The sequence below is a fragment of the Paralichthys olivaceus genome, chromosome 4 (assembly GCF_024713975.1).
Source record: "Paralichthys olivaceus isolate ysfri-2021 chromosome 4, ASM2471397v2, whole genome shotgun sequence".
NCBI classification, from domain to species: Eukaryota; Metazoa; Chordata; class Actinopteri; order Pleuronectiformes; family Paralichthyidae; genus Paralichthys; species Paralichthys olivaceus.
The window spans coordinates 4676020-4699630 of record NC_091096.1 but is presented as its reverse complement, the minus strand read 5'-3'; the positions used below and the strand labels follow the sequence as shown (position 1 = coordinate 4699630).

Genomic DNA, 23611 nt, shown 5'->3' with positions numbered 1-23611 from the left:
CTGCAAATGCTCGATCTGCAACAAGCAGACATGTTCAGACAATTTATAACCACACATGCACACGCACGCACGCGCGCGCACACACACCTTCATCCAGCTGATGGAAACTGAAGTCTTCCCTGGAAGTCAGCTGAGGGCGACAGAGGGAGGTGTTCCCCCTCCTCGCTCCTCAACATTTCCCTCGCTCCACAATAAACTTTCATTTTGGGAAGTCGACGCACGCACGCACATACACACACTCACACACATGCACATACACACACACACACGTTCACACACACACACACACACACACACACACACACACACACACACACAGTCGTCATCCTGTCCTGCCACTGTTCTGTTCCCGGGAAAAGCTGGACCCGCACTTCACTTCACCTTCATTGTACTTTTTGCAAAACGCGCGTAAAGGAGGAGGCACAAGAACCTGAGACGCGCACCGGTGGACTCCGCGGAGCGTCTTTTTTTCATTCTTTTAAATTCACTGTCATCTACTGGGATTTACAGGAGCAGCACAATGACAGAAACCAGCCTCTCCTCTGCCTCCTTATGTGACAGTTTTATTTATTTGTAAGGTTTTTTTTTTTGGTGCCGTTCTCTCCATGAAAACCTGGAATGGAAAAAGTTGATCTGCCTCGTCTGGACTGTAGTAAAAACTCCCAGGAAAGAATGAAGTAACCGCGATGGAGCCGGACAATGCCCCGCACTCCAAACTCAAAACCACTGGAGTCGGGGGGTGAGTCGATCTTTATTTATTTCTATTTTACGGTTATCTGACTTTCATGCGCTCTTTAACATCACTTCTGATAATACATGCACCGCGCACAGTGTTGCAAAGATAAGCTGCAGGTAAAGAGTTGATATAAGTTTGTATATTTCCCACTAGTGGTCTGCAAAACTTGCTGCAGGAATTATGGAAATATCCTGAGACATCATAGGAAATGCTTAACATTTTTTCGATAAATGCACAAAACACACAAGTTAATGAATTTCAATGGTTTGCATGCAAACATGTTTTTTTCTGCTCCACACAGAGTTCTGAGTAGTTTGCTGTTGAGGCTGTGTCTCTGCAGCTTGTATCACAATGAGCTGCCAGACGATCTGGGACTGATTTCAGGGGGAGAGAGAGATGTATGAGAGGAGGAGTAAAGTCCTCTCCTTCTCTTCTTCCCTCCTTCCTGCTGTGTATCTCACTCAGCTGGTTGGCTGTCTGTCCCAATGGGAGGGGGAAATTTAAAAAAAAATAAAGTTGCATCATATAGCCCTGCTGGACATGAGAGGCAGACATGCACTTTTTCTGTTTTTTGTCTTTACTGATGGCAGTGCAGTGAGAGCAGCAGTAGGGCATGAAGAGGAGGGAGGAAAAGTTTTAACTGGCAAGTGTGCCAGTGGTTGACCGATGGGTTTTTATTCCTGCGGCTCTGTGGAAAAACCACAAATGTAAAAGATTTCCTCTAACTGCCGTCTTTATGGCACTTGTCACTGAGCCTGCACCACTTCAAACTCCCCTGGCTCAACAAGCGTCCACTTTATGAGCTTCATGCAAGAAAACCGCTGCTCCCGCAGTCCAACAACAATATCTCTGTGATAATATCCTCTTACTTCCACGCTCTTCAGAAATGATACAACACCTCTTATCAGCTCTGCGTGTGAGCACTCAACACCCCTGTCATCACTTGTCTTGAGGTATAAATGTCACAGAAAAATCAATGGTGGAGGTTTTGCTGGGCGTGGGCGGGTGTTAGGCGACAAATGTCACCGTCGCCACGTGAAAATAGAATTGAATCGAACTTTTGCAGGTTGAGAAAATCCCTCACCTTTAAGATCCATCACATCCAAAAGTTCACGGTAGAAATAAAAAGCTGAATTCATATATTTGAAAGTGGTTATAATATCCGTCAGTGTAAAGAGAAGCAGCGGAGTCGGTTGTCAGAGGTGGTCCAGTGGGAGCTCTCACCTATAAGCCTGTTGAGCAGAAGCTAATCTGGTTTAAAGAAACAGATGTTAGAGTCTGAACAAAGCAAAGCTGCTGTTTTCACTCATTCTGCTGCAAAGTCGTTGTAGGAGGAAGTTCAGAGTCAATTCCAAATTAGCGTCAAGATATTTTGTGCGTCAGTTTCGTCTTTACGTAGACTGTGGGTTTGGACAGTGAAGCTAAAGCAGAACGACTTTGAGAAAAGGGCAACTCCATTGGTTACTATAAGAAGTCAGTTTCTATAGAAGTCTATGAGAAAATGAACTTACTTCTCACTCAGTAAACATTTTCATAAAGAGTTTATGGTCTCCATTTCTAGCCTTAAGTCTTCTTCAATACAGCATGATGTTCATTTAGTAAATTATGGTCCCATGTAGAGACAAATAGACACTAAGACATTGTATGCACTGGGGTGTGGACACTGTGTGGCTGGTGCAGCTCCAACCCCAAAGATGGCACTGACCAAAATGCAAAAATCGAATAAAAAGAAACTCATCTGCAACTTATGATTCAATGTTGAGACTTGTATTCATAGAGGATAAACAGTATTCAAACCATATTTGAAAGAAATAGTAATTGAATCATATTTAAGATCATCTGTAGCTCATAACTTTCCCAAACTGTTTATTTCTCCGCAGGATATTTCTGATTCTTTGGACGATTCTCTCCTGCACCTGCTCTCTGAGGCTGGCACAAGCACAAGGTAAGTAAGTGCAGGACGAGGGTGATAACAGCACTGTTTACTGTGTGCTAAAATGGATTTATGGGAAGTTACAGTGACACGTTCAGGTGTCTCCTGTGCACTTCACCACAGTGAGAATATCCAGAACCCTAAACGAGGTGACATCATGAGGGGAACAGCACGAGAACAGAGTGAATGAGAACTTCTTGTGCACACGTTTATCCAAGTTATTCAGGAATGAACTAAAACAAACACATGCTGTCGATTTCTCCTCCGTCAGCTTTACTGTTTGATCGATGAAGGTCATAGACTCTGATTCAATACATTCACTCATCCTTGGAAAGAATATTAAGTCTTTGTTGTAGATGAGCTTCACTTTCCTGCGGTCTCCCATTGAAGTGGTTGTTGTGTGCTTGAACAATTGAAAGTGGATTAGCAGAGACCTGCAGACGTCCTTCACAACACTGCTTCTTATTCAAGGGGCATTGTCGTCTACGCAGTTTGATGACGGTGGAATTAGAGCCTCTCGCTTCTCGCCAGATCCCATTTTATCAGTCGAAACATTTTGAAAACCTGACGTATTGTCTGATGCACTAATGTGTTTTAAACTGTTTTTATCTAAGTGGACGCAGCCTGATGAATTGACTAATTTACTAAGCCTGAGCAAACCTCACTCCCTTGTTTAATGTCTTAATAACAGTTTCCAAGGTGTTAGATGCAGAGTTTGACCGATGTGGATATTTTATAGTTTAACCATAAAAGTCCAACCAAATATACAGAACTAGAAATAAGAAAATAAACATACATGCACATATTTTCTACATTGTTTAATCTGTACAAACATACATTTTGATATATGAGAAGTATGTTTTTTAAATAAACAGATAAACAGGTGAGGCTCTAGTTAGTTGACCCATCAGCTTCGTGTCCAGCTTGAAGATCACTCTTTCTTATTTTGCCTGAGTCTCAGCTGTGCCCTGATGTCGGCTGCTGCAGTCAGGTTTCTGTTACACAACTTAAACACCGGCACGTCGTCTGATTGTTGCTGTCAATCAAAATCTGCCAGATCTCATTCAATTACAGCTCTTCCCAGTTTCCAGACGCCTTTTGATAAGTGCACCCACACGTAACTGTTTCTGGCAATTCTGCCTTTGTAAGTTGATATTTTCCTCCCATGATGACTGCTGAGTGTCTACTGACGCTGGGATTTTATATACGAGGACGTGCTAATTTGCAGAGACTCAGATACTAATGAGGCTATAAATCTGTTCAGGCAGGCTGCACTGGAAAAACACTGCTGCTGGCAAAAAGCTGAAGGTGGATATTGTCTATGTTGTCTTCTCTTTTCATGTGGAGATGGCTTGCAATGGAAGGTCTGCGATTGTACACACAATTCTCTCCAAGGTTGGTGTCCTGCAGCGTTTCCTAAGCAGACATCACCTATTGTTTCTGTGTTTGCACCGTGGAAACTGTATTTTCACTTATGCACAGGTGATGCAATTTAGTCTTTTTGCAGTGTTACCTTGGTTACACGTGCTTAATAAGCTCTACGTCTCCTCAGAGGTTTTGGGGCCTGATCAGGTTCAGACTCTGCAAAGCAGCAGATTTGGAGTCTGTATTGATGTAAAACCAACTATTTTCCAGGTGATGGCTCATCTGTCAGTGCCAGGCATTAAACCAGCAACCCTGGGGTCACTGGATGACCTTCCACCTCTAGTCGGCCATTAGGCAGCAAGCATCCATCCATTAACTATACTGCTCATCCTTTGAGGGTTGCAGGGGGGTGGGCATTGAGCGAGAGGAAGGGTGCAGCCTGGACAAACAACCATTCATGGTCAAAATCACATATACGGATTTAGAGTGTCCAGATAACCTAAGCTGCGTGTCTTTGAACTGTGTGAAGCTGAACATGCAAACTCCACACGGAAAGGATTTCAGATTCGATCCCAGAGACTTCTTGCAGTGAGGTGATGGTGCCCCACCACTGCACCACCGTGACACCCTTGAATAACCTTTTAAATCAGAAAAATACCCCAACCTCAAAAACGTGTCTGGATGGAGAGTTCTTGAAGGTTTGTGATTTATGTTAAATTGTCTATCAATTACCATTCATTGTCTCCATTGGACGACTTAAGCAGCCGCAGGAAATCTTCAGTGTGCATTGACAGAATAATAATCGTGGGGATGCACTTGTCTGGGAATGTCGCTGTCTGACAAAAGCTTTGTTTTTCGCTCTTTGATGTTCAGTTTCTTCCTCTTCATCAGGAGGTCACATAAAGCTGAAGGTGACCTGCCTATCCTCTTAGATTTAGGTAAGCAGGGAAAGCCGTGAAGATATTTCACAAAGTGAAGGGACACCCTTGCTGTCTTTACACTGTTTTAAGGATTCAAATCTGGGCTGTATTGGTAACTTAACCGAAGAAAATCTTTGTTTTTGTCATTTTTCTTTCTGGCCTCCCACTGCCTGCACACGCTCAGTGGGGGGTTTTCCCTCCAAACACACAAAGTGTCTATATTTGTGTTTCCTCTGCTGAGCCATAATTCATAATTTAACAGTTTATTTCAGTGTTGCCCACATTTGGTTTGCATTAGTCTGGAAAAGGATGGATGTCTGAGATCCATATATAAGCCTTTAGTTTCTGCATTGCACGTACTGTGGGGATTTACATACTGGAGTCAGGATATGCTGATTGGCTGTGGGGGTTGATCAATTCTTTATTTTCCAACCTTGGTTAACTAAACAAAAAGCCTCTGTTTGACAGCACTGATGACTTTCACCGGTGCCTAACAATAGACAATAGTGAGATAACTGGACTTTATAAAAGCAGGGATTATTATGCTTGTGAAAGTGATATCTAGAGTGAAATGAGCATCTGTTGTTGTTTCAGCGGCTCTAAGTTTGGGCCCGTTGGTTGGGTTTGGAGGTCAATACATCACCTTTCTGCACTGTTGGGGAGATTTGGAAGATAAATAAAGAGTTATTTCTGATTACTTAAGCTCTATTTCTTGTGAAATATCAAATAATATATATGAAATAATAGATACATGATAGATAAGTATTTTTTTCTGATATCCTTTGATAATATGTGCTGCAGTGGGTCACTAGTTGCTCAAGATCGCCTCTGTAAGGGCTGTTTCTCGCAACCATTAAAAGTGGATTTAATTAAACTTAATAAATATGTGGATCTAATCAGGAACAGTCTTAAGTAAACACAACTCCGCAATTTATTAAAAAAATTACCTGTATTTTCCTCCCATGAGATCCAAGTGGCAATTAAAGCCCGCAGAAAACACAGCAGTACGTTTCCATGAGCTTGCGCCCCTGTCAGAGTGATCATCTTTAATCAGTGTATGTTTCCAGAGAAAGCGAGGATTGCTTTTCTGTCTCTGCGCTAAAACACCTCTTGAAACCCCACAACTATCCTCTGCTGGGACTCGCTCCCTCTCCGTCTCCCTGAGAGTGTTATAATTCAGACTGATGCAATGATTACATAATTTGCTGCAATCTCCAAAACTGGATGTTGATGTATGGCCCTGTTGAAGATTTTATGCATGCTTTTTTTTGGTTAATTGCTTCTGCTGCAGCATTTCTATTCGTCTCACTTTAAACCTGTGAACTCACCGCTTGACATCATAACATGTTAAATTATCACTTATATCGCTGCACGTTTGTTTGTACTTTAATGCAGATAAATGCTCTGGAGTGGGAGACACTTAAATAGGGACCTTACATGAATAATATGCTAACATTATTGAGTGCATATTATATTGTAATACTTTTCCTTTTTGTAGTCTGTGCCCTTACTGGAGGATCCTGAAAGAAGGAAGCCATGTACCCATCACTTTTTATAAGCTTAGGAATCGCGATTGTATTGTAAAGAACATGTAGTTCTTGTTTGGTATCTCTAGATACTTAAAGTCTATAAAGCTACAAATCACTGACATCCTTCTCTTCTCTTTCTGAAGATGTGGATGTTCTGCAGCAGCTCGGGCTCTCTGAGCGAAGGCCAGGCGGGTCATCATCTTCAGGCACTCGAACCATCCCTAATGGCATCATCCCCTTCAAGTCCGGAATCATCCTCACCCCAAGGGCTCGGATTCAGGTGCCTCTGCGCACCGTTATCCCTGCAAACTACAGCTCCACCAATCTCTCGCTGATCCTCAGCTTGTCTGTCCATCGCATCAACAGCGCTTTTCTTTTCTCAGTTCTGTCCAAAAAACGGAAAGTGCAGCTCGCGTTGCAGTTCGTGCCGGGGAAGGTTGTTGTACACGTGGGGCAGAGGAGCTCTGTGAGTTTCGACTATGATGTCCACGATGGCCGGTGGCACAGTCTGGCCCTGGATGTCCAAGGCCATGAGGTGTTTCTACACACTTCTTGTGGAAAGAAAAGTGCACATGCTGATTTGCATTCTAAAAAAGAGGAGGCCCTGGATCCAGAGGGCTCTTTCCTGCTGGGCAAAATGAACCACAACTCGGTACCATTTGAAGGTGCCATATGTCAGTTTGACATCTATCCATCTGCTAAGGCAGCTCATAACTATTGTGATTACATTAAGAAACATTGCAGAGAAGCAGACACCTATCGGCCCATATTTCCACCCCTTCTACCTCTTTTTTCCACAGACCCAAACATTACTGTCACTCATATAACTCCTATGTCACTGACAGAGCTTTCCACAAAGGGCCAGAGACCTACTCTGGCTTTGACGGCGGAAAACACCAGGACTACAATTCGTGTCCCGACTGACCGATTGCTGACGCAGAACCAAACATCTGTGTTTCAAACTGTGAGCACTCCAAAACCTGGTGCTGTGTCTGTTTCTCCACCACTTCATCCAGGGTTGGAAAGCCCGTTCAAATTTCCGACTCAAACGGTTACTACGTCACTTAGGATCAACGTGACACCACCGAACCCAACTTCACACGCCGAAGAGAACACAAAGCAAAGAGATATTACTGCCAATGGGGACAGTATGGATTTACCTGCCTCTACTAGACCATCAGAGATGAATTCAAGCCTCCACACCACAGCTGCTTCCACACAGGGGTCTCCTTCAACCGCCTACCTTCCCCATAAAAACCAGTTGAGCACAGTAGCTCCAAAGAAACCTGAGCCAAAGGTGACCAGTGTGCATGATGTCAAACCCACCTCACTCATTCTAGTGACTCCAGCTGCAACAGATGGCTTCCAAACATTTGACCAGGAACCGACCCACTACTCGCTGCTGGCTGGAGCACCTGGACTAAAGGGAGAACCAGGACCACCGGTGAGTGTGTGAGCGCAAAATAAACACAACACAAACATGCCCCAGAAACTCTTGCACGAACTAAAGCACATTTATCACACCCACCGCAGAATTGTTATTCATCCTATGACATGTTTACAGTAAAGTGTTTATTTTAAGAATGAATTCCTTATGAAGTAACAGAGGCGTGTTTTAATTCATCGTTTTACATCTTTGGATCACAATGATAAAGCAGCTTAACAGCTTAAGTTGGGTTGTCTTTCTCTGATGTTTTCATTTGCTGCTGATGTTTCTTTTGTTTGTGAATCTGTTGGCAAGCATTTGCATCTCTAGAGTGTTATTTGATTCAACAATGGAAGTGTTATCTGTGTTACTGATGGAGATCTTCAAATTGTTTTATTCCCATTCTTCAATTTGTTTTCTCACTGGCTTCAAATGGTTTTATGTGCTGTTAAAGGTTTTATATCAATTTCAAGTTAGTGCTGACTAACGTGATTTCTTTTCTTAGCAGCAGAGGTAGAAACAGTCGGGTTCGTAGCTGCCCTTTGCCATGTACTGGTTGTCTGAGTGCAGGGGCTGGCGGTGAGGTGTTAGATTCTTCTGAGAGGACTTGTGGTTGACTGCATGGAGAAGGGATATTTTAAAAGTAAGGTCAAAGGTAAAAGACAGTGTTCAAAGCTGTGGTATCCGTCAGGGTTCAATTGTAGGCCCACTTTTATTATATGCTTTGTCTTGGCTCTATTTCTTTTTCTTCAACATTGTTGAGTTGTTAGCATGTGATAGAGCTGTTACATGAGATATACAATTTTATTGGCTCTGATGATAGGTCTGACATTTTTAATGTCTGTAAAAACATAAAAGTAAAACCATGGAATCTACTCAATGCGCACACTGCGTATAGAAGATTTCAGTGACAAAGTGTTAGAAATGAAAAGCTACTAGTGAAGAGATATTCATTCATCATTTTAATTAGATCATCGTAAGACTGCAGGGGAAGACTGACCTTTCGAAGTTCAGGACAAAGCTTTGGCACTGAGCATAGTCCAACTATTCTATTTTGACATTTATTAAGCAGTATTGGCAGTAGACTATTTGCTCCTTCTAGGCACCATTCTTCTAGCTCTCTTTTGTTAAAGTGATGTCTCTTGTATTAGATCAGCTTTGACCAAAAATTATTTTTTAAATTAAGCTTTCCTGCTTTGGCAGTGATTAGAAACCACAGCTCTGAATGGCCCTGAAGCCAATCAGACCGGTTGTATGAGACAGAAGTAACTCTTACCAATCTATCCCTATTTGCTTCTATCAAACGTGAACAGCTATGACAAAATAATCCCAGGTAAAATTATGACTTGGAGCCAGAGTTGTATATCATGAGATGTTTATAAATTCTATAAAGATGTCAGATGTGAGATCTAGCCAAGCCTTGGCTCTCACTCCAACAGCGACACCAGCTTACACAGTGAATCAGTTGTGTCCACTAACCTGAGGCTAAAGAGTCATAGGCTCTGTTCACACCTGGTATTAACATGGATTTAGGCGGATCCAGTCACAAGTGGACAGCTTTAAGTACCTCAGTTTACACCTGGCATTGGAATGTTTCTCGAGTGATGAGATCAGATCTCACTTCCCCCAGTCTAAACATGTTTGTAGTTTTCTGTTTGTAGAGACTAAATTCAAAGTTGTTCTGGACTAGTGGGGTGCAGAAATACCACGCCTGATCGGTTGGAAATGAAAAGAGAACACAGCTGCCTAATGAATGTTGTATTTAAGGACGTCAGTTAAGAGGGTGGTACTTCAATGTGGCCCAGGAGACATTTGTGAACACATTTCTAAATGAATGTGACTATGGCTCAGACCACGTCCGAATATGATCAGACTGCAGATAAAGACGGATCAACACTTCTCCTCTTCCCTCCTGCCGCCATCTTGCACTGATGATGTCATGTGGAAACAAAGTCTACACTGTAGTGATTGGGGGGTGGAGCCGCGGTGTTGAGGTCACGACGGTACAAATGCTCGACCAATTGCTAGTCAGTCACAGCTGTCAATCATAATGTTTCACTCAAGTTTTATAAGGGTTTATTATCTTTACTGCAGCCAGCCACTAGAGGGAGATAAAGATGATTTGGCTTCATTTTTGCAGAGCTGTCATATTACCCATCTTTATTTACTTATCAATTCCATCTCCAGGTGTGCTCCATGCGTGGCTGAAAGAGTTTCATATTGATATTGATCTATACATCTGACATTATTAAAGAAGCCCAGTTTATCAGGCCCTTTTTCCTTTCCCTCTTTCTTCAAATGTCCTGGGCTAACATTCCCGACGTCTCAAGCAAATTCAGGTCGCTCAGATTGACCCCTCATTAGATTTGACCTCTCAGAGCTTTGCTAATCCATGTATGAAATTGTTTTAAAGCTATCTGATGTCCATAATTAATGTGATTGGCTGTGCCTGTGCCAGTGTAGAACACGCTGCCAGTACAATGAATCAGACTTACAGACCGTGCACTGTGGTGGTTTTGCACGGAAATAATATTGGCTACAGAAAAACAGGGCTGCTCTGGCCTGTAACAAGACATTTTCATGTTTGCCAGCATCTCACCGGCCGAGTGATCGGTGATGGAAGTTGGCTTAAAGTTGCAAAGAAGCTTAAGATGTAGTTACTGATTGAATATCTATCTTTAGGGACTTTTTTCTTTTATCAGCTTTTTCTGTATTCTGATCACTGTCCTGTCGATTCAAGAGTTCTTTGAAATGACACAACAAAACTAGTTGGAAACTAGTCTTCATCCTCGCTGTTTATAGATTGACCTCACTCTGTCCCTGACATCTTTATCTTTTTCCTTTTCAGGGCCTTCAAGGACTTCCAGGGTTGCCAGGAAAGCCAGGGAACAGGGGCCCAAGGGTGAGACAAGTTTTCATTTACCTTTTCTTTAGTTCCTCCTCTCTATAGTTTCCATGATTTCTGTCTATACCCCTGCAAAAACCATAATGTTGCCACAATCATGTCTGATCACACCACTTTGAGTGCACTGACAGTGATGAGCTTTGAGCATTTTGATCAAGCACTCAGCGACATCTTTGGATCTCAGAGCATTATTCATCCAGACGTTAGTTTGCTTTGGCTCAGGATTTGATCAAGCTGTGCTTCTCTGCTGCCAAAGTCCATCTGTAAAGCTGGAGACCAAACAACCATAAGCTACAAACCTGCAGGTTGCCAATTTGAAATTAATCGAACACATACGGTAGGAATTACTCAGATGTGAAAAAAAAGTCATGCAAATGCTGCATTTATATATAGAAGAACAGCAGTGGTGCTTAAATTAGGCAAACGTCCTATGTTAACAAAAGTGAATGCCTCTAGTGTGTTGAACTCAGTCCCCTGGTTCCTTGTCTCTCACTCTGGGGCTCAGCATCCGTCTACGACTGTGAGCTCCTGATGGAACCAAAGAGTGAGTGCAGATGTTATTTCAAGCTCATGTTTTCAGAGGAAATTTAAGAAGTGGGGGGCATTGGAAGATGATTTGTCCCAAGTGACAGTTTGTTATTTTGGTTTCTTTCTACTGCCCTGTTACTGATGGTTGTGTGTGCCCTTTTAATTGGCCCCTATATGAAAATGAACGGAGCAGAAGTTGGACTTCTTGTGAGCTCTGAGCTGGAATTAATATTGCAAACTTGAAAAAAATGTAGAGATAGCAATGTTGGTTGCTCTCTTGCAAAGTTCCTGTTGAAGTGCTCCTGCAGAGCACTCGTGTGTGTGTGTGTGTGTGTGTGTGTGTGTGTGTGTGTGTGTGTGTGTGTGTGTGTGTGTGTGTGTGTGTGTGTGAGCTACCTGCCACAGCCCATGAGACATGCGACCTGCGGTCGGGCCTCAGAGGGGTGGGCTGTGGGAACCCAATCTCTTTAAACAAGGAAGAAAGAGGGCTTTGTCCCCATCTTATTAAAGGCATTTAAGACCCTGTCTGGAGCTCAGCAGCTCTATCCAGTAGCGCACCAACCTCTATAGAGTTCATTCATCATGAAACTCTTGAGACCCAACCGCAGGCCACGTTGACCTCAGAGCAAAAAAAAAAAGCAACAAAACTTTAGGGTGCAGTTCAGGTTCTTGCTGATTGTTTTCTTGAACTGTCAGAATTTATCCTCATTAGTTTAAATGATGAAGAAACACCTCAAATCCACACACAACTCTCAAGTGGATCTGATCAGGGAAAAACCTGCAACACACAATAGAAGATTTTGTTTTTTAAACATACAAGTTAATGGATGGTGACTCCCCCCATTTAGCTGCTCAAACAGTCATTACACTCTGTTGTTTGTGTTTCCCTGCTGTTTCTGAACACTGCTGGTGGCTGAGGGTTGTGCACACTGGAGAGTAACAAATCCTAATGTTGTTTGCATGTGAATGAGTGCAAGACAACAGCCAACCATTGTTTTATTAAGTCAGAAAATTAAGGACACGTGTGATGAATTTATGCTCCTCATTGTCTGACTTGCGGAGAGCGACTCCAATCTTGGTAAGGTCCTTCACGTTTTTTCTTTCAATCCAGATGTGGAAGAAGTCACAGGGAGCGAGATCTGCTGTGAAACATTTGCTGTTGCAGGAAATGTGTGCTCTTTCTGGGGAAAACTTGGGCACGCTTACTCATCATAAATTCTCTCCAGCAGCTGGAATGTGCCGGCACCTTTAGGGCTTTGCCTCTGTGATGGCGAGGTGTCATGTCTGACTGAGTCGACAGCCTCATAGCCGCCGCTGCTGCGACTGAGCGGCATCTCTGATATGTGAGAGCGTCAAAGTTCCTTGAAACTGCCATAAGCCCGGCAGAGCGCCGCAGTTCACCCGGCCCCGAAGGGAAGGCTTGAGAGTGGATCAAAGAGGGCTTTGTGCAGAGGAACGGACCTACCAGCGTGCAAGTCACTATGTGATGCTGGGTTTCTGTGGAATTGAAAAAATTTGCATAATCATAATAATCAAAAGGAATGGTTGACAATGTATGACAACGGTGACTCAGCTCTGAATTTGCCACCGGTTGATTGGTGTGGAAACAGAATTGATTTATGGATGTTGTCACATTCAGACTCTTCTGAAATGAATCACATGTGTTTGCATGAATGAACAGACGCTCAGAGGGTTGATTAGCATTTTCTCTGTTATTATTAGTTACACAGACACTTTCCACTATTGAACTTAAGCTAATAGGGAGCACATTTGGAGAGTTGATGTTTGGTGGCAGAGTGTTCACAGATGCCATTGACACAGAGTTCATCACCACCGAATTCTTCCACTGAGCAGATTATCCTAACAATTTCCCTGTTTTTAAGTATTCATGAATTGTAAAAAACTGTAATTTCATCAATGCATACCAGCTGAAAAAGGTCTGTATATATTAGTATAGCCCACCTACCACATATCGCATATACATACATGTGATTATAGTCCCTGCTGCAGCAAAAATGAATTGCACACACTCATAGATATCGGTCCCCTAAATGTTCCTTTTTTCAACAAGGTCCATAAATGGTAAATGGCTTTTGCATATTCTGTTGACGAACAAACAAACCAATAAACACGGGGAAACAGTTCCTGTAATGAATTAATCATTCAAGTCATTTATTTGGCAAAGAGGCCACTTTTGAAATACGAGCATTCCAGCATTTTGGCTTGTTATAACCCTGTCATGCTACTAGCTGTTCTGTCTTTATCAGGTCTATGATCATAGAGAAGCAATCAACACTTACTTTGCACCAAAACTCTTGCCAATTGAAATAACAGTCAGTATGGAATATTATTAACCGAGTATGTATTATATTGAATAATCACCAGGCTAAAGACCCAGTGTTTCCACCCATGCAGTCCAGAGAGGGTGTTAGCGGGTCTGTTCGGGGTTAATGATCTATAAAACGGTAGCACTGCATGTGTCGCTCCTGTAAAAGCCATTGGCTCACATCGTAAACCTGGTCACAGCTTTGGCATACAGGTCCCCATCATCTGCAGGCCTCAGCTGTGTTAGTGTATATGCTGCTGACCTGAGATTATAGTCGCTCTCGTGTGCATGTTGGTGTTTACTCCTCAGTGGAATCTAAATGGTTTATTCCACTCATCACCCACGTTAAGATAGATGAACAAAGTGACTCATTCTTCACATTATCCACTGGGATAACATCCGCCCACCGAGTCCTCAGCACCTTATGGACTGTGAGAATGCAATTTGTAATATTCTACCCTGACCTCCCAATTTCTCTCTGTCTCCTCTTGCCTATGCTTCCTATCTGGAGATAATGACTTCCATACGTTTTAATATCGAGCAAGGGAAAGAGGGAATGCTCTGAATAGAGGAGGAGGAGGAAATCTGTAGATGAGCTTCTGGTAAGTGTCTCCATATGTCCAACAGCAAGCGCCTGCGAGGGGAAGAGGTCTGGCCAGTTTGAGGGAGGAGGGGTGGGCCCAGGCTCGACTGTCTCTCCAGTCAGATAATAGAGCACAGATAAATAACCGACAGAGACCGGCTGGATCACCCAGCCATAAACTTACACCTCCTGGCCTCCTCCGTCTGTTTGACTCAGAGTAATTCTATCCCTCACTTTCACCTACAGCTCTATGGAAAGTCTGAATAAGTCGAAAAATGGGCTAGAGATACAGTAGCTTCCTGTTCGAGCCATCTGAACATGTTTCATTGCGTTCTGGATTTTGCTGGGGGAAGATTTTCCATGCTCAGCAGTTCTACCCCACTCCACTCAAGTGTGCAGTTAAATTAAAGACTCTTCTGCTGGATGCCTCAGGAAGTTGCGGCTTTATTCTTCCAAACAATCCCTCTTTGCAGCCTGCTTTAATTTTAGTTCTTTCAACCAAATAAAAAAAAATCTGTCTCCTCTGCTGCTGTACATCTTACCCACCTGGCCTGACTGGCAGGAGATGGTCCATCTCGATAAAACAATTGGCACTGATGGCCTCATGAATTACATCCAAGCACATTTCATGTATATCACAGATGACCTTGTCTGTGGCATGAAGCATTTGAGAAATGTGTCATGGATAAGTGGCCTTAACTTTGTGGGGACCTAGAAATCAGTGGAAAAGTGTAGGGATGAGGAAAATCACATCCATATGTCACAACTTGGACAGGCAGGAAGACAGGCAAGATACACAGTGAGTCTCACAGAGCACCTCTACACAAACACAGGGGGACCCTGGGGCACTGCTGACCTGTCCAATAACACAGGCAGTGGAAAAGGAACAATATGTGCCGACATCATGAATACATCATACATAACACTAACTCTCTGCCTGCTGCGGAAATGGAGGCCTGCTCATTGACCCTGATGATCACCCTTCTCTGTCTTCCCTAATTATGTTTTTGTCTCTCTCTGTTTCCAGGGTCCTCCCGGCCCACATGGAACCCCTGGTCGTTCTGGACCTCCAGGAGTGAAGGTACAGCATCAAATTTGACTAAGGCACATAACACCCGTACTGTGCAGCACATTTAGTGGATCCTATTAAAGTTATTACAAAGCCAAAGAGTTAAAGTAAAGTTCATCCAAGTCATCAAATAAGTTATCTAAGTCTACTCAAGTCCAATGCCCCCTCATGTTAAAGAAAGAGAAAAAAAATTTTTCTAGATCTGGTTCTGTGCCAAAATTTGACAAGTTGTCTCTTGGCCCATATCCCAGCCTTCCACCGAGTGTTGTGGATATACATTAAGTCGTTTTTACGTAATCCTGCTGACAAATCAACCAACCAACCAAGCAATCAGCCAACTACCCGAACAACCAGCACATTAACTAATCAAGCAACTGGCAAAACAAACAGATAAGAGTAAAAACATAAACACCTTGGCGGAGGTAACAATCATTCATATTTTGCAAAAATCCTGACACCAGCCCCTTTTATCAGGAACATACATCGTACATCTGTTTCTTTATGAAATGATCTACCCATCATGTGATAGAGGTGCAGTGGATAAAATCATGCAGATACAGGTCAGAAACCTTCCTAATGTTCACATTAAACATCAGAATGAACGTGAAATATTGTTGGTGCCAGACAAGCTGGTTTGAGTATTTCTGAAACTCTAAACTGTAAGAGTCTGAGAGTTTACTCAGAATGTTGAAAGACACAAAGACACATCCAGTGGCAACGGAAATGAGTCCTCGATGACAAAGGCTAGTGGAGAATGGACAGGCTGACAGGTAAATCAGATAACTGTGGCATAGAATGGACTGCAAAGTGTCAAAACCTGAGAGGGACGAGCTACTACACCAGAAGACCACATAAGGTTTCACTCTTGTCAGCAAATAACAGAAATCTGAGGCTGCGGTAGACACACATTCACAGAGACTGGACAGTTCAAGCTGATAAAAAAAAATGTAGCCTGGTCTAATGAATCATTATTTCTGTGGAGGTGCAGAGATGGTAGGATCAGAGTTTGGTACCAACAGCATGAACCCATGGGCCTTGTGTCAGCAGTCCAGGCGAGTGGTGGTGTAATGGTGTGGGAATTCTCTCTTGGCACCCTTAATCAATGAATCATCATTTGAATGCTACAGCCTATCTGGGTATTGTTGCTGACCATGTGCATCCTTTTATGGCCACAATTTACCATGTGCTAATAGCAACTTTCTGCAGGATAAGGCACCATGACACAGCAAAAATCCTCTGAAAGTTGTTTTATGAGCACGACGATGAGTTCATTGCGCCTCACTGGCCTCCACCAGGTTTGAATACAATAGAACACATTTGGGATGTGGTAGAACAAGAGACTGCAGCATGACTGTGCAGCTGACAAATCTGTCGTCAATTTGCAATGAGAATCTCAAAGGGATGTCTTCTACATCCTGTGGAATCTATGCCACAATGAATGGAAGCAGGACAAGGGTATTAACACAATAATGCAGATTTGAAGAGTGACAATCTTTTTCTGTTTTCTCTTATTCCTCTTATTAAGTAATTGTTTGTGATTTTATATATTGTAGTTTGCACCTTTTCACCCTCTTACAAAGCCATTTGTGTCCATTTAGGAGAGAACAGCAGTTTTATGTCTAATGTGTGACTAATTCGCAAGTACTTGAGTACAGTCTGCGTTCCAGCTGGTTAGAACTGTCAACAGAGAGGCTTGGTCAGCTCCACAATATGTCAGCCTGATATCACAAAGGAGGCTGCATGTTCGACTTTGCTAGAATCAAACAGAAAATTGCTGGTATTTCATGCCTGTACCCAACTCTTTCAGATGCATTGAAATTCAGCATTTTCCAGAACCTTCAAGCTTAAAAAAAAAACATAATTGATACCATGCTTTGGCCTGGGTTAACCAGGGGAAAAAAACCAAAGCTCTTATATCATACATGTGTTGGCTGGAGCATAACCAAACCTGGCCTGGCTCAGTTTGACTCATTTACGCAAAAACCCCACACAGCAGACAGTCTGGTCTGACTCAGTTCTCTGCTTTAAGAAAAATGAACCAGCTGCATGAAAACAGTCTCTGTGTTTCGCTGACTTTGGTGTTGAACATGTCACTTTGTCCTGATTTAATGAAGATGAATTGAGACAAGAAACGTATCAATCACTTAAAACTGTAAGTAGTCTAACATTCCCCTTGAAAACAAAATGAATGAGGCCATGGAACGTGTGTATAATCTGCGAAAGGTAGAAGTGCTGTTAGAAAAAATACGTAATTTAGCTCAACTTTGAGTTTAAACTCTAGTTAAGGTGAAAACCTTTAGAAACAAAGTGTTCACGCATGTATGTTGCTCTTGGCAGGAGACTGTAGAGAAATCAGTCTGGAGAAAGTTCCCACAGACGGTTCCCTGCCAAGTTGTGGCTGACACCAACATGCAGGTTTAAATGAACCGAAATACTGCTGATGGGACATTTTGTCTCAGTCAATAAAATGTTTCACCTTTTTCCATTTGTCTATCCTCTAGTGTGTTATTCAGTTTTTTTTTATATTTGTAAAAGTTCTGTAAAGTTAAAAATCCCAAAGTCAGAAGTAAAGGGAGTTCCTCTTCTCCATAATAAACACTGAAGCTCCCAAAATGTCAGTAGTCAGGACCATAATGGTGATGTCACAATGCTCGATATTTGTATAATGCACAGCAAGTCTGACGCACCCGCTAACAAAGCCAGGTGAAGGAAGGGCGGAGGCCGACATTTCCTATACACGCTGGAAACAGTTGACCAATCACAATGGAGTGTGCCAGCTGGCCAATTACAGCAGACTGGGTCATTATCGGGAGGCTTAAAGAAACAGTAGCTAATGCCAAGTGTTTCAGACAGAGGCTGAAAAGAGGAGTTGGAGCAATGGACAGTGAGGACAGTGATGGGTTTTCTGTACATTAGAGCATGAACACCTTCCCATCTAAGACTGAACTGACAGTGTGCTGTTGCCTTTTTGCAAAACAGGTTTGGGGAAACATGGCCCCAACACTCCTTTTTAAAAAGAAATGTTTTCTGTAAGATTGTGCCAAAGATGACTCTTAATGCAGGATTTCATCCCGCTGAAAATCCTCCTCCATGTTTCCTTTCGAAAGTCATCTAGTCCTATTTATGAAACTAAACTTGCACAGATTACCAGGCAGCTCTTCTGAGAGTGAACATCAAATGCTGACCCTGAATTCACTAACAGGACTCCCACTGCCCGAAAAGGCAGAAGAATGTACACGTCCACTCCCCAATCTCTTCAAGCTGCATTGGTGTAAACCGAGTAACAGGAGGGCATAAATGGAGCGCACGTTTGTGTAAATACAAACCGCCACACTAAACCAAGAAGTAGGTTGAAGTCATTACTCTGTGATAGTGTAAATGAAAACTGCAGGCTCTTCTGAAAGGGCAGCGGCAATGCAGAAAATATGCAGAGAACGCTGGTGCAGACAAGGAAATATCTTGTTTCTATTTGTGTCTCTGTAAAAAAAATGGTCTCTCTTTTTATTTTGTAGGGACAAAAAGGAGATCACGGACTGTCTCCTGGTCAAGCCCCAAAAGGAGAAAAAGTATGCATATTATCACCTTTCCCTTTTTTTTTCTCTATTTGATATAATCATGTAAAATATGTTGGTGTATTTAATGTGACCTAATCTGTCATTTAAGGGAGAGTATGGTGTCATGGGACCCCCTGGAACGCCTGGCCAAGATGGACGAAAGGTAGGGCGTTTTAAAACAAGTTTGTGTGCGTAAGTCCAAAAAGAAAGTAGCTGATATGCATCAGTCACTGGCTCTGTCCCAAATGGGTCAAAGTTCATATTCTGTGTTTTGTGTCTGTTATGCTTTTGACCTCAAAAATGTTGTAAGACATGAATCAGACATGAAATGAAGGAGTGAAGTTGTGCACAGGAAGGATCAGTAAATCAAATCAAAACCCTTAGCCCTGTGAACTGCCTTTATGGACAGCAGTCTGTGAAATTGCGATGTTTAGAGGTTTCAGCCAAACATGGATGTTTGAGCTCTTGTTTGGAAAGCAGCCGAACATAATGCAGGCATCAAGGAGCACACCTGTGTTCTGACTCCCATGTGGGCTGAAATACTAAAGGGTTGAATAGCTGGGATGTTACATCACCAGTATCGCAGGGCCTCCACAGCGAAAGTGAGGAAAGCAGAAGTTCACTGGGTGAAGCTCATGTTGTAAATTCTCCCTCCGACTGAATGTTATGTCATTCCCTCTCCGGAGAGCAGCGCTCCCAAAAAAGTAGGCCAGCGTACGAATGTGGGTTAGTCCTGTGCTCGCGGGTCCCGCTCAGGATTGGCCGTCTACGTTGTTTGACTTCTTCGCATGCCGCTGTGCCGGGATCCTGACAGAAGGAGTGATGGTTAACAGCAGAGTGTTTTCTCCGTGGCCTTGTGCATTTTATCCTTGGCCTTTCCCAAAGTCTGTTATCCTGCTCACACTAATTACAGATCTCAAGTGGACCACAGCTGGCTGGATTTACAACTCTGTAGGCAAACAGCATAGTACTCTGGAGCTGACTATTTTTTTTAAAGGCAAATATTTTTGCATCGTCTTTTTTATTTATTTATTCTTTAAATATGATTATTTTTTAAGATATTTTTTTAGACATTTTGCCTTTGAGAGTTCGATGCCACCAAACCAACAGTTTAGTTTGTTCCTGGTTTTCAATAGATTCAGGAGGAGGGAAATAGTGTGAAAAAAAAAGCCTTTCTGAATGCATCTTTTCTTTGACGGGTAAACAGTTCCTCTTGACCCAGTGCACGACTTAAATGTAGAATTAAATACATTTCATTACAACCCAAACCATAAGAATTAGCTGAAACCATTTAAACGTACTACAAGGACTTTTTAACTGGTTATATGGTCTCATCATTGCTTATGACCGACAAAAGCAAGGAAGAATTCTGTCCATAACTGCGGTCGGGTCAGACCACCGGCGAGTTCAGACGCACTGATTTACAGCAGGGTTAGGGTATGAACGGTTCTAAAACTAAATTATAATGTTTTCAAATTACAGCTTTCAATCAAACAGCAACAAGAAGATACGTGACCTCATCGCTATGCATCCTGCAAACAGCTGTGTCTTTTTCTCAAAATGAATGCACATGTTTCTCAAAAGAGACAGAAGAAACATTTTGACCCTTTTTGTCCATAGAGGCGACAAAATCAGTAAAAATGAAAAGTTGCATGTTAAAAACTCAAAAGGTGTTTAGTCTGTGCAGTCTGGACGACTGTAAAAACATGGCGGCCTCCGTAGAGACGACCCCCTCCATGTAAATATGAAGTCAATAAATATAAAGGGCCTTTTCTGGACTAAAGAAAACTACAATTCATACAATTCAGATGAAACAAACTATTGAAAACATCATGAGGATTATTCTACATTTAATATCTGCCAATAGTTCCCTTTCACCTAAATCTTACACACTGGACCTTTAAGTCACCAGTTTTGAATTCCTTTGTAAAAATTCAACAGATCCTCAGCAGTTACTCTTCACACAAATCCACATAACAACGGTTACAATAACTATAATAAGACATTTGTTTGCTCATCATTTAGCTTTGACACAATGGAAGCATCAACACAATACCTGAGCTTAGCAGCAGCTATGAATGTAGCGCCTAAGTTTAGCTTCTTCAAAGTGACACACGTGAGCAGTGAAACAGCTCCTTAACATCAAGTACAGGATATTCACTTCACACCACTCACACAACAAACATCCCAGCTGCAACGAAAAAACTCCCAGTGAATTTAAACTTTAATGTTAATCATCTTAGTCAAGCAGCGGACTCACCGGGATAATCCTCGACATGTGGGAGGAAACACGATGGAGTTTCACCCCATGATAACTTTATCCTCAACTCTTACACAAACTGATAAAAGTGATTTTGCTTTTCCTCAGAACAAACTGCACCTGCCGCCATTTTGCAAGTGATGCGTTCACGAACCTCTGTAAGCTATGTAAACTACCTCCAGCTTCAGGTGATGCCTTTAATGAACATCTGTAACTGTGTAAACTACAGACAACAACCTGGGTTACACTAACAATGCATCAGTCCCTCTCTCGATACCTTTTGAACATCCTTACCTTGTCTCTGGCACTCAGCCCAGGCCCATTGATTCTTTACTGAAGATGTAAATCTTTAAAAAGCTAATCTAGGTAAATATTGCATTTTTGGTTTATGTGGCTATTTTCGGACTATTTTCAGCTGCGTATCAATACATACTTTGTACTCTCGTGCGTATTCACACTAGCAGGATGGCCGCGGCATTGACTTAAAATGAACTACAACACCCACGTGCATGGCGTAACTCATGTAACATGTTGCTAATCAATGTTATCCTGCACTGTGCTAATGCTATGCCATACAGTAAGTGTCGTCACTTTTCTGAGAGTAAATCTTCACACACAGGATAATGTAAACAATCCATTGCCTTCTGCTACCAAGGGATATTGGAGTCTGACCTGACGACCCAGTGTCAGTGATGAATGGCGGGTTGGGCCCATTATTCATGTGGAGTATCATGGGGTTCAGAATAATGTGGATAGTTTTTGACAATGGGGCTTTATGAAGCAGATAAATAAGCTTTATTAGGTTTTGTCTCAACAGGCTGTTCTTGTTCGTAGGACAACTGGGCAACAATATGCTTGCGGTTATGGTCTAGTATAATGTTTTTTAGCTGTCTGTAGTAAAAGTTGATTCCAACAAAAAGCAGGCCTCAAAAAATCCTCCATGACAACCCATCACTGCAGAGGGTAACAACAATTTTTATGCCAAAAACATAACAAATTCAGCATTTCACCCACATTTATTTTGCTAGCATGGCTAAAACATTTGGAAGCAGCACTGAAACCACCAAAGACTGCACTGAAACCCAAGTACATGATATTAATTGAGGATTATCATGGATAGGAAACCGCCCTATTTATTCAGAGGAAGGAAATCTCTAAGATTTAAATGAGGACAGTGTTTCTCTGAGAATCAGATTGTATCTGTGGCTCAGATAGGGGAACTGGTGTTACGCCAAGTTCTGTTTGCATGCAAGTGTTGGCAGACTGACCCAAGATCTGGTTGATGGAAGTATGCAAATATTAAACATCAGCCTTGTAAAGTCTTGTCAGGAAGACCATTTGTTTTATGGTGTTTACATTGTAAACCTCCTCTCGCGTCTCTATTGTGTGTGATGCAGATACAGTCGAGGCTTTTTAGTCTTTTGTGTAAACCTGGTGAAACCTTGTAGAATTATGTTACAACTCATTAAATTTTGGTTCAGATCTGGATCAGGGGATGTATCCAGGATATGTTTCAAACTTTACGCAAAGTTTTTGCTGATTTCTCAGAGAATTAGGTGAAAATCTTGATATAAAAACGTATTCAGGAAGTTGGTATCGATCATTTTCGAGCCGCAATCTGTGCAGAAATTTTGTGCAAAGTAAAGGTCTGGATTTTGTGGATTTAAATGTGGTTTTATTGGGATGTAGCCGTAACAAATAAGACTACAAACCTGTCACAAATCAATGTGTAGCTGAGAAACGTAAAGTGGCCTGAGCTCTTTGGCTTTTTTAAATTTGGGCACTCCACAGAGTGGAATTCTAGTTTCATGGTGCATCTGCTATTGAGTGGGTGATTCTTATCTGGCCTTTTCGCTGAATCTGTTCCCACGGTCTGAATATGTCATCATCTGATCCAATAAGTCCTCAACTTAGTGTTGTGACTCACTCAAGATATCAATTCATTATGTAAAGTCAACTTTATTTTAAAATGCTTCAGGCATATGGATGGAGGGGTTAGCTTCATGGAGATAAGAAATAAGACTTGATGAGCAGAATAATTTTTATTGTTTCCATTAATATTTCACCCAAACCATCCAAACCTGTGCAGCTCTAGGATGACGCAACAATACAAAACACCATGTTTCTGTTATTATGAGAGGAGAAAATACTGTTTCAGTTCATTATAAAACTGTGGCGGGACAAATTAGACGGTAGCAGGAGGCAACAGTCGAGGTAATTAATGGGAAACACTGGAGGAAGTTAATTAATATGGAGTTAAAATAGACTTTAATTTCCTTGTGGATTTTCTTTTTGGATGAAACGAGAATGAGAAAGCGAGCCACTGATGAATTACCTGACATTGTGTTGCAACGGCCTCAGCTCCAAAAAACAAAGTCATAAAAAAAAAATATCCTCAGACGGGCCAACCTTTAAATTACACTCGACACACTACGCCTTTTGTTTCCTGCTGTCAGAAATACGCTGCGGTGAAGCTG

General features: G+C 42.2%; 1 protein-coding gene across 2 annotated transcripts in view; it reads left to right on the top strand.

Moving 5' to 3' along the window:
- Positions 1–256: 256 nt before the first annotated feature.
- The window catches only part of col27a1b (collagen, type XXVII, alpha 1b), a 60049-nt gene continuing 36694 nt past the window's right edge, over positions 257–23611 (top strand). For both annotated transcript variants that reach the window (XR_011240848.1, XM_020099064.2), the window contains exons 1-7: positions 257–739; positions 2617–2681; positions 6627–7927; positions 10758–10811; positions 15279–15332; positions 18833–18886; positions 18984–19037. Coding sequence is in view for 1 of the 2 variants with exons in the window: in XM_020099064.2 (XP_019954623.2) it covers positions 687–739; positions 2617–2681; positions 6627–7927; positions 10758–10811; positions 15279–15332; positions 18833–18886; positions 18984–19037 (1635 nt within the window). In the remaining variant the exon portion in view is untranslated. The remainder of the gene's footprint in view (positions 740–2616; positions 2682–6626; positions 7928–10757; positions 10812–15278; positions 15333–18832; positions 18887–18983; positions 19038–23611) is intronic.